Source organism: Dendrobium catenatum, unplaced genomic scaffold (assembly GCF_001605985.2).
Source record: "Dendrobium catenatum unplaced genomic scaffold, ASM160598v2 fragScaff_scaffold_266, whole genome shotgun sequence".
Taxonomy (NCBI): Eukaryota; Viridiplantae; Streptophyta; class Magnoliopsida; order Asparagales; family Orchidaceae; genus Dendrobium; species Dendrobium catenatum.
This window is the reverse complement of record NW_021318728.1, coordinates 168,868-181,288: the sequence shown is the minus strand read 5'-3', so window position 1 is coordinate 181,288 and position 12,421 is coordinate 168,868. Positions and strand designations below refer to the sequence as shown.

The 12,421-nt window shown below is 35.5% G+C and overlaps 1 protein-coding gene across 1 annotated transcript in view; it reads left to right on the top strand.

Annotated features, from left to right (window-relative positions):
* Positions 1–258: 258 nt before the first annotated feature.
* Positions 259–12,421, top strand: part of LOC110106194 (deSI-like protein At4g17486) — a gene marked incomplete at its 5' end in the record, with an annotated part of 27,780 nt that continues 15,617 nt past the window's right edge. The window contains 2 exons of the mRNA XM_020835980.2: positions 259–358; positions 8,236–8,523. Of these exons, the coding sequence (XP_020691639.2) occupies positions 259–358; positions 8,236–8,523 (388 nt within the window). The remainder of the gene's footprint in view (positions 359–8,235; positions 8,524–12,421) is intronic.

Here is a 12,421-nt window from a genome sequence, read left to right as displayed (position 1 = left end):
TTAATTGGCACAATTAGTACAAGGAGCATGAAATAACTAAAGTTTAAATAGGAGCAAATTCATCAAATAATTTGACGTATTCAGAATGCGTCAAATAGTTCGACACATTCTAAATGCTCCAAACAGATTGATATATGGCAAAATTTTAGGAAGAAGCACGATTTGCGGCGTTATTAGGTGAAGAAGCGTGATTGGGAATTAATTTTAAAAGAAGCAATTACGCTATAAAGTACGGCGTATTGTAGAATGCGCTGAAATTACCTTGGGACTCCGGTTATCCTCAACGTCTACGATCTCACCCCGCTAAATGATTACTTATACTGGTGCAGTCTTGGCATTTTTCATTCGGGGATCGAAGGTGTGAATGTGCGAATTTCGTCTGCTGTTTGTTAGTTTTTTTCATATTCTTGTATTCTGGATAGATTCCGTTGGTTTTGTTATTCTAATTTGTTTTTTATCTTGTTGTGGGTATCCTTTCCTGAATAAAACATTAGATTTCGGACTATGCAGTTTCTGTGCAATTAGAACTTTGACATGAAGTTTCATTTAAACTGCACAACAAATGAGAACTAGAATTTATAAAAGAAAATATAATAGTATATGCTTGTAAATTATAATTTTTTGGGATAATGAACTGAATGGCATGATAATTTATAAATTTTTTGTAAAATCAAATCAAAATGTTGATTCGCACTAAAATAGTATAACATAGGAGGTGAGACAAGTAGAAACTGAAAATAATTACTATAGAAATAAAAAAAACAGACATTAGAAACTTGGTAAGTGAAAAAGTGTCCACTGAAGAAATGTTTTGTTGCCCCCATTCTAAAAAAAAGAACAAGAAGAAGAAATGCAAAAATTGTTTTACCAAAGTTGCAAAAATATGAAATATACGGCTAAAAGAAAAAGGCTGAATTGAAGGGATTTTTCTTTTTGTTCCATTACATAAAGAGCAAGGGAGATGGATGAAGCAAAAAAAGAAAGATTAAAATCATGATAGCTTTAACCTTTACGTATATTTCACAATATATCTAACAAAAGACCAGCAGAGAAAATAAAAGGGAATCTTTGCATTTGCATTGCGGAAGGCATTTTTCAATGGTTGGAGGATCTGCTATGATGCTTAATTGAAAAAGAAATGTGCGATGACATGCATCTGAATCCTTAACTAAAACCCCAAGATGTTGTTGATTGCCTCTCTAAGTATGAATCACAAAAACAATTGTTGCATTGTTGTAAACTTGTAATGATATGAGGATGTGAAATGCTTTTAGTCTTGCCTTTCAATGTTTATATGTTGCCCAATGATCAATATGTGGAAAAATCATGTTTTTGACTTTGACTAGTCTTGATGGACTTAACACTAAACTTTGGATGCTAATAGAACTACCATCTAATTGTTTGCTCCTACTCCCAGTTGTTTTTCAATATGTCATACCAACTTTGCTGTTCACTTAGGGATTCACCTCTTGCTAACTACTACTTTAAAACCCTTCAAATTAGGAGCAAGTAGTCAATTGTTATCTTATGAATGAGAATTAAGAAACAAAAAGGCGTTGAAATTCATACACAAAGGCGGTCTTATATATCATGAAATAGTTGGCATATATTGCAACAAAAAAATATATTTTATAAGAATCAGTTGTGGTGGAGTTGGGCATTCTTTCTAGCAACTGGTATCAAAGCCAAATTCACGATGAAGTTTTAGAATGAGATCTTTGATGTCTCAAAGAGTTTTTGGCCTTTGGAGAATTAATATGCTTGGTGTTTTAAACCAGGGGATTGTAAAGGCATTTATGACTCATGCAAATATGACTGAGATGATGAGGAAACATGACAATGATAGATCAGAAAGCTCTTTCAGCAATCAAATTATGTTTGGCGGTTGGGATCTTGATTGATGCATTGTAGGAAACAACCATGGAGGGGTTATGCTTTAAACTAGAGCTTTTATGGATGACTAAAAGTCTATTTAATAAAATTAATTAGAAGCAACAACTCAGTATGCTTCACATGCTAGAAGGTATGTTTATTAAATCTAATGAGTTTAATCCCATTATTCGAGATTTAATAAGTTATAATGTGACTGTTAATGATGTGGATAAAGTTTTGTTATTATTTATGCCCTTTATCTCTCTTATAAGTATTTACATAACACCATGCTGTATAGGAGAGAAACTTTTTACCTAAAGGATTCAAACTTTTGGTTCTTTTTAAAAATATAATTATTAAACTTGAGGGTGCATGAGATTAAAAGCTGACTTATAGATTATTGGTTAGGGGAGATCTTTTGAGAAGTGATTTACTTTTAATCATGGCAGGAGTAAGTCTTGAGTCAAGTACAAGGATGTATTTTGCTTTGATTGCAAGAAGAAACGATACATTAAGAGATTACCATGCATGGAAAAGGAAGGAGCAACATACATGTGATAAGCGAAAGTATGAAATGTCAGTGAATGCTAATGTGATAGGAAATTTATTAGATATAGATTAGTTGATTTTAGGATTTAAAATGCATTGCTCAATGGGCTCTTAACTTGTCTTTTTTCATATCATATGTTGTCATGACCCTTGCCTTTAGAGTTTAGCCTAACTAAGCAAAAGGAAGGATCAACGGACTTGTTTATATCATATGTTGTCTCAACTTGTTTATATTTGTCATGTATTGAAAAGAAAGGAGCAACGAATGTGTGACATGCATAAGGAGGACATTTCAACAAATGCTAATGTGATAGGAAATATATCATATATAGTACTATTTAAAATGAAATGATTAGCGGGTTCTTAACTCGACTTATTCGTATCATATATTGTCACGACCCTAGCTGTTGGTTAAACTAACCTTCTAAGATCAGCAATCCATTGTCTTAACTATAGGAACAAAGAATGTGATTATGAAGATTTTCAATGAAGTATTTAATAAGAAGCAACTGACACAATGTTTTTTCATAATATTATTTATACATAATTTGCTTATGTATATAGACGCAGATACAACTACATAAGATTTCAAATATTGCAAAGCATATTTACTTAAGAAAACATCCAAAAACTAAATATAGGTTTTTAATTTAAAATTTTCTATCTTACATCCCTTCTCTTGATTGTTGTGCGAATGAAAAATGTTAATAATAATAAATTAAGTTTACAATTTAGTAGGCAAAAAAATAATAATAATAAATAATAATAAAGTTTACAATTTAGTAGACAATTTCGCTTATTAAATATAACTATGATTTACTTATTCCAAGTTCAGTTTGGCAAATCATTATACCTAATTTTTTTATAATTTCTTTTTTTAGATGTCATGTTACACAAACTATTTTCCTAATTTTCTCTTTTTTATTAAAATTTTCTTTTTCTTTCTCATAAAAAAGCTTAAATACACTTGCATAATAATCCATGCATTATAATAGTATACATATATAATCATAGTCCATTGTATCACTAAGCCTCACTAGGCATGGTTGATGGGGACATCAGATCGTGGAAGGTTTATCAGAGACGTGGCCGCCGATCTACGACTACGATCGAGTATTTATATTTCTGAGTCATTTGTGTTATTTTATTATTCATGTATTTTCTTATTTGCTTAGATGTCATTTTGTTTTTCCCGTTGTACCCTCCTATGAAGGGATGTCGTATGTAAGACCAAGGGGCATTTGTGTCTTTTTGTTTTGAGTCCTTTGTATGAGGCTTTATTAGCCATCCTTATTTTCTTTTGAGGTTAATAAATGATTGCTTATTAAAAATTTTCTTCTCATATGAGTATTGAGAGCTTGAGAGTTCTAATGGAGAGAGTTCCCTAGGAGAGGGAGATCGTATCACCCACCAACCTTGGAGATAGCCGGGTTCATGGTTTTTTCTTTGTATTTCGGTTTCCCTCACCATCTCCCCTGTCGTCTTCATCATTTCAAACTCCACCCCAAATTCCCCATCTCCTCCCCTACAGCAAGCTCCACGAAATTCTCCCCACAGCCGCCGGCCACCTTCACCCGGCCCCCCCACTTGGCCACCGGCCACTTTCGCCTTTACCCCTTTTTTTTATTTTCCCCCTCTTATATTTATTTTCCTAATATGGATTAAATATAATTAGGATTATATTTTAATTCAAATCCAAGTAATTTGAATTTCAAAATATTTCCTAATATAAAAATCTATTTTAGGAAAGTCATTGACCTCAATCAACTCAATTTGTCATTGATTGGGATTTTAAAATTCCCTTTCATAATTTATAAATCCCAAACAAGTAAGCAATGAGTACTTGCCCAATCCCTCTCATCCATTAGTGCCGCCGGCCCCTCCCCTTTGGCTTAAGTTAGGAAATCTTTCCTAAACACCCACCCCTCTTTTCTTTATAAATATTTCCAAGATTATAACAGCCGAAATTTTCAAAAGGGATCAAGCATTAAATACTTCCCTGAAATCTGGTATAGGAATTAGGAAACTATCCCACCTTCACCTCCATATCCCGCCGCCCCTTCCCCTTATTGCTGGACATTTGAAATCTCTCCATAAGTATAGCAATTCACTTTGGAAAGATTGTCCAATCCTCCCTGCTGCTGGCCGAAATCCCCCATGCTCCTTTTTCTTAGGTTTTCTCTCCAAGCTCCCTCCCATCTACATGCCAACACCTGAAACTTATTTCAAGTTTTGAGTTGGGCTCTTTTCCCTACAAGATTGTACAGGAGAACTTATTTCTTTTCAACTAGTTTCAAGAGCTAAGAAGATTATACTTGCAACCATCTATGAATGGCGGATCCGGAAACTGATTACGGCATAACTTGGGACGAAGACGGCTACGTAGACATCCTACAATCTACTTTCTTCGACGTGAACCCAAGAGTTGATTTCACCGTCGAGGATTACTTGGAGCGCACATTGATATATTTGGTAGAGGCTATCGACGAACACTTCGAAGACATCGAGTGGAGGATCTGCACCAACCCTTGACGAAGGTTTCTCCTCTCCCGAGCATCTTATATCTTTTAGTCTAAACTCTCTTGGTTTGATTTGCAGTCACAGCTGACTCTCTCACCTTGCTCTTGCTTAAGCTTAGTAATCGTAGGATTTGAGTGTGCCTCGATGCATCATAATTCTCAATGTTAGATTAGGGATTATCTTGAAAGCTACTACTTTACGTTGTATTGTTTTCTTATTTATCTTGAAGTTTCCAAAGCTCTCACCATGTAATTAAGCCTAAGCGGATAACTCCTATTTGTTTTGATCCGTCGTTTTAAAATTGCTAGTAATCTTGTTCTAGTATTATTCTAATCACGAGCTGTGCAATATCTAAATGAACTCAGAATCATTTCATCTATGTAGTCCTGCATCAATGGTGGAACTTTCATAAACATAGCCTACCATATCACTAAGCATAGCAGGTCTTTTCATATTTGGACCCTCATCTTATCAGACAGCATGGGAGGACCCATATATAAAATATTGGTTATCCATGTCTTTTACCCAACATATCATACAATATAGTTGGATTTCCTTGTAAAGTGCTAATTATATATATTACTCGTGCAAATACATATCTACATTTTCTCTTAAAAAATATTTGCAAGGCTATAAAAATTCCTAATCTTCTGAAATTTTAATTTAGGAGAAACTTATAAATTTCATATAATTATAATCAATGTTTAAAATTGCGTATTCGGGTATTGAGGCGTTTTTCATTCGTGAGGTGAGGCGTAAGCCTCAAGTCGTTTTGAGGCGTAAGCCTCAAAATCAAAAGATTGCGTAAACATAAAATGATAAATTTTTTATATACTAATGAGTGAATAATATAAAACATAAAAAAATATAAGATATGAAGTGAAATCAAAATATCCCAATAAAAAGACAACATGAAATATAGCTCAACTCAAAATTATATCTTTCTCAAATCCCAGTATTCTTTTCATTAACATATAATTCCAATTTCCAAAAATAAATAGCACACATGACATATCACATAAGAACTCATAAGTCATTAGCACTGTCATTACTAAGGGGTTATTCATTGACATATCATTATGATGAACTGCTCTCTCCTTTCCTCCTCTCCTATAGAGTCCAATGTCGGGCATTTACTCAAGATTTATGTAAGTTTTAATATATATAGCGTGGGTGTAAGCTCATGCCAGTGAGGCGAGGTGGGCCTCAAGGCGGGCCTCAAGGCGGGCCTCAACCAAGTTGAGGTGCAAGCCTCATAAAAAAGAACTCGAGGCGTAAGCATCGAGGCGTTTTTTACTGGAATGCGCAAAGGCGGGCCTTAAGGCGAGCCTCTATTGCACAATTTTAAACCATGATTATAATCTTTAAAATCAAATTTTATACCTCATAAAATTTCATCCAACTAAAGACTTTGTCAGTTTTAATTAATGAATATTCTTCTTTTTTCTTTATATATATATATATATATATATATATTGGCTTTGCAAGAGAATATATCCTAGTGTATGTTTTTTGTTGATGATATTCTTGTTGTTGATAAGACTAGAGAGGGAGTTGAAGAAAAACTTGAATTATGACGATCAATCTTAGAGTTTAAAGGTTTTCGTTTGGGTAAATCTAAAGCTGAATACATAGAGTGAAATATTAGTAGTAATAAATCTAATTGGAAGACTGACTTTGGGCTATCAAGTCATTCAAAAAAGTACACATTTTAGATATCCCAAGTCTATTATTCAAAGCGATTGTGAAATAGATAGGGATATTATTAGTAGAATTAAGTTAGACAGTTGAAGTGGAGGAATGCATCAGGCCAGTTATGTGATAGAAAAGTACCCATGAAATTTAAGAGAACATTTTATAAGATGGTGGTGAGACCTGCAATGTTTTATGGCACATAATGTTGGCTATTAAAAGAGAAGCAAATATTCAACTTAAGTGTTGCACGGATGAGGATGCTCAGGTGGATGAGTGGTTTTACACTTAGAGACAATGCGAAACGAGTATATACGTAAGGTTAGAGTAGCTCTAATGACAGATAAGATTAGAGACAGTCGCCTTAGATGACTTCGTCACATAAAATGCCAGCCTTTCAATGACCCAATGAAGAGAATATATTTATTAGATTTGACCTATTTTAAGAAAGATAGAGATAGACTTAAAAGACTTGGTTAGAAAGTATTATAAATGACATTTTCTATTAGATTTAAATGAGAATTTCTCTTAATATTGCACATCGAAAAAAAAAAATAAACTATTCATATTAGTCGACCTAACATAGTGTGATAAAAGCTTGATGTTGTTGTTGTTGTTTATATACATATACGAGCCTTAAGGAGATACCTTCTTGGTACAAGTTTGGATCGAACAACAATGGGATAGGTCTACAATACATAAAAAGTTTGGACAATCAATTATGTTGAAGTTTTTGGGTTAAATTTAAACATCTGTATAATTTTCTAGTAAAAATGAACCTGCATATCTTATGATTTAGCTTGTTGCAATTAAAAATTAACATGAATTTTTATTTTATAAATATCTTCAAAATCACTTCATATTTATTATTTGTCATTGTAATTAGAAGAAAAAGATAATCAACAAAAAAGAAGTTTAAAAACAGTGCAATGCAAATAATAATTTAGTAAATTAAAAATTTTAGTCACATCATCCTGCACTAATACTTAAATGAAATATGAGACGTTTATAATTATTAAAAAAATGTTTAAAATTACAAAATATTTAAATAAAAAATATAAATTAGCACAATAAATGACTTTGTATCTCATTGAAAAATTTGGACAATGAAATTAATAATCTACCTAAAAGAAAATTAGGAAAATTAAAAGATAATAGAACGTCGGAACACTGCAAAATTTTTTTATTTTCTCGCGTGTGCCTTCTCCCTAAACTCCAGTGCTATTTATGACACCAGAATTAACAGTTCCACACAGTGTGGCACATTTATTTAGTAACTTGTGAGTTTGTATTTTTTTCTCCCATTAGTCAACAGTTTCATTTTAGCTTCAAAAAATAAAAAGAAAATTTGCGTTGTCGGCTAAAAATACAATAAATTTGGTTGTTCATTAGAAAAAACATTTTTGTTTTGCATTTTAATGAAAATGCAAATTTTTAAGCGTTTTTGCTCCTTATTAAATTTCTCTCTAATCATGTTCCTTTTGCCTAATTAAGCTACTTGTTAAAATTTTATGGAAATAATATGCCACTCCTTTTAATTTTCATGACAGCTGTGACATAATAGAATGTTAATTTGGTGTTATTTGGTTCGTCCTGTATCAGTTCATGGCTCAGAGTATGGGTTTGGGGCTCATGATATTCCTACAAGTGGTGTATTTAAGTTTGAACCCCGCAACTGCCCTGATTTTGTGTACAGATGCTCCATTCTTTTAGGCTTTACTAACATGCCTCCCTCTGCGTTTCGGACATTCCTGGAATCCATGGTTTCAGAATATTATGGAGATACTTATCACCTAATCTCCAAAAACTGCAACCACTTTACAGAAGATATATGTTTTAGGTTAACTGGGAAGCATATTCCAGGATGGATCAACCGGCTTGCTCGAATAGGTATTAGTATTTTCTTACCGAATGTTGTTATTATGTCATGTCATACCTGCATTATCTTTTCTACTCTGGAAACATTCTTTTAATAACAGATATGCGGCATATGCCTGGCTACTCAGTTTGAACCAGTAAGCTTTATAGTGTGACTATGACAATGTGCCTTTTGGAATTTGGCATATTGATATCTTCTCTTAGCATTGATGAGGCGATCTATATCTACCGTACCTCACAAATTATTGTACACCTAGTAGAACCATGATACGAAAGTTAACATATCAAGGGTTTCAGGGATGGTACTGGTTTGCAAGTTATTTCTACTAACATTTTGAGTGCGTTTGCAGTAAATTAAATATTTATTATGAGTTAAAACTTATGCTCGTGTTTACTTTGGATGTTCTAAATATTCACTTGGGTTATTAAAAATCTCTGTCCAGTCAGGCATAAGTTTTGATACAAAGTATTGATCTATTGAATCTTAGTATGATTTGGTTCAGTTTGCTAAGCTGATGCTTGAATATGTCTGAATTAGCTCGATTGATCTCCAGTCATACTTCAAAGGGTCATTGAAAGTACATACTGTCAGACATGTCTTATCTATCCCTAAATGATTCCTGAACCGACTCAGGCCAAATTGGCTCAACTAGAATGGTTTTCCTCCTTGCATGATCTCCTACCAGGGAGGTGGTGGAACACCCCCACATCCTATGGGCAATATGGAAGCACATTGGTGGCCAGCTTGCCCTTGTTTGTTGATTGTTAATCAAAGTAATTTAGCCCCTCTCCAAATTTACTTTGATCATCTTGGTCTCTTTTTCACGTCATATATTTAAAAATGCTCCTCTCTATAAGAAGATGAGTTATGTATCTCCTGAGTAATGATGCTTGTTGTCACTTTATTAAGCAAGTATCATGCTTCATCGGAATTTCCCTTTTGATTTTATAAATGATTTTCAGTGTCCTGTATGCCATGCAACTCAGCAATCTGATGCGGGCCACCGCCGACCACCGCCGACGCCGACCGGCAAAGGGAGGGCCGGCGACCCCGCGGCGCGCGGAAGCGCCGCGGCCGTTCGACCGCCGAAGCAGGGACGCGGGATGGGCGCAGCGGAGCGGGAGGGCCCGAGCGGCTTGAGCGAACCGGTCCATTTTCTTGACCGGTTTTGGCTCAGGTCTAGCCTTGAGCCGGGCGTTCAGCTTGGGCAGCCCACTAGTGGGTTTGGTTGGGTCCTTTTTCTTGCTATATGTAGGGATTAAGGGGGGATTTCTTAAGGGTTATGCATTTGGAGTTTTCTCTTAGCCTCTTAGTTTCCTTCTCTTATTTTTCTAGGGTTTGTAGTGGGAGACGCTTGTCCTTCTCGAAGTGGACAAATTGTATCTTTCTTTTGTGTTGAACTTGCTTCCCTTTCAATACTAAATGGATTCCCTTCTCTTTTTTATAATTTTGAGAGTTTTTCCTTCAAAGTTTTGGAGGGATTGTGCCCTAATCCGAAAATCATTAAAAAGTGCACAACTCTAAGGATTTTACCATGGAAATATCTTTGCTTTTGATCTTGTTTTGTTCCTCTCATGCTCATTTGAGAGAAATTAGGGCAAAATCGAATTGGTGAAACCCTAGGGCGTATCACAAATCCTATCCTTTGGTTTCTACATCATGCAATTAAATGCCAGTTGAGGCTCAGTGCTGGCTGTTTCAGTCAGATTCATCCCCGAACACAGGCGCAGGCAAGAAGGGAAGAGGGATATTGGGGTGTTTTTCCATAATTTGTTGATATGCATGATTTTCGAGGGGACTTGCCATGAGTCATTCTATACAATCGTCAGATTATGTTTCTGAAACTTTTAAATTGCCCTGTACAAACTTTCAAAATAGGCATGGTCCAAAAATACGAAATATGGTGGATGTGGATGTTTATATGCATCAATTTGCTTTCCTCTCTTGACGTCTATGCTCCTGTTATTCAGGAATTGGCTTTCTTCTCTCCCTTGCTAACTACTGCTCCTCGTCAAATGTTTTTCAATCAATTACCAAACAACTTTTTCTAAAAGATTGAGAATGAAAAGTTGAAGCTAAACACAAACTAATAGAGGTATTACCAGAACAATATTCATCAAGAAGAATTCTCAATGAGCTAGATTTGATGACAGACCAAAAGTATCAGAGATTCAGTTCAACAAAGAAAATCGGACGTTTATATTTGTGAGGTAATGCTTAGCAATGGTTAAAGTACATGCATATTACTGTCGAAATCCAAAATCTGCTATCTGCCCTAGTACCTTAACATAATGCATTACTGCAGCCCAGCCATTTTCTCCCCTCCAGCTACTACCTGCCTAAAAGGCAATCTGCCTCCAATCCAACTGTTGACCTGCTGTATAAAAAAAAAAAATAAATAAAATAAAATATCTCATACCTGTCCGGCCACGTTCGAGCGTTGAATTCAGTACGGTCGTCGCCGGCCCAAATCGCGCACATCCCGCACTTCGCACGTCGAAGTCGCCTCAACGCACGACCTCGTGTCGTTAAAGAGCCAAGGAAAAGAGGCCGAAGGCCTCTTTCCTCTCTTATTCCTCCGCTCTGATCTCTCCCCGACTCCTCCCTGCTGTTCGACTTCAACTCTTTCTCGACGACTTGCTCCCGCTCTTACCTCTCTCGCCTTCTACCCCTCTCTGTCGAATCGGAAGTTACGACATTTTGGTGGGAAGCAACAACGTGAGCTCGCTTGCAGTGAAGATAACTTTCTCCCTTGCGTGCGGCTCCTCTCCGACTCCTCCCCTCTATTCGGCTTCACTCCTTCGACGACTCGCCTTCCAGTCGGATCGAAGTTACGACAGTTTGATCGGGAGCAACTCGGGAGCTCGCTGGCTGCAGAGATAACTTTCTCCCTTTCGAGCAGCTTCTCCGACTCCTCGGCCGCCGACTTCGCTCCCATCGACGACCTTCTCTTCCAGTCGGATCGGGAAGTTACGACATTTTGATCGGAGCTAACCACGGGAGCTTGCCGTAAAGATAACTTTCTCCTTCGGCGCGCTCTTCTTCAGCTCCTCGTGACTGTTCGACCGTCCTTCAACGACATTTCCCTTCTTGAGGGACTGGAAGTCCGACATTTTGATCGGAAACAACAACGGGAGCTCACTGTGTGTGAAGGTAACTTTGTCCCTTTCGTGCGCTTCTCGGCCAAATCCCGTGCATCTGTCGAACCGAGAGAGAGAGAGGGAGAGAGATGTTTTATTATTATTATTATTATTTTATTATTTTAATTATAATTAACTTAATTAATTATATTTATTATTATTAATTATGTTTAAATTTAATTAAATGATTATAATTAATTTTTTAAAAAAAATTAATTATAATTAAATTTAATTGAAATTAAATTTAATTAATAATTCTTAATTATTATTAATTAATTATTATTTATTAAAGTTAATTAATATGAATTAATTATAATTAATTTAATTTAATTATAATTAATTATTTTTAATTAATTTTACTAAATGTAATTATTATTTTTAATTAATTATAATAAGTAAATATAATTAATTATGAATAATTATAATTAATTAAATTAAATTAAATATTAATATAAAAAATGCCTCCTTCCTTATTCGATACATGAGCCATCGTCGCCAGTCCGCCGACGACTCAAAGGTATAAAATTCTAACTTAAACCCCGTTTCTCGACGTTGCAGCGGATCGGAGAACCCATATACGCGCTCTTGTAGCACGGTAGAGGGAGCCGCGGTGCGAAGCATACGACGCAGGAGGGAGAGCCCTATACGCTCTTTGTAGGCGTGGTGGGGAGTCACTGCTGTTCTGCTTGCTGCCGACGGGTACTGCTGAAGGCCCCATAACACGCTCTTGTAGCGTGGTGGGATGAAATTTTGTACGGCCGCGGTATCG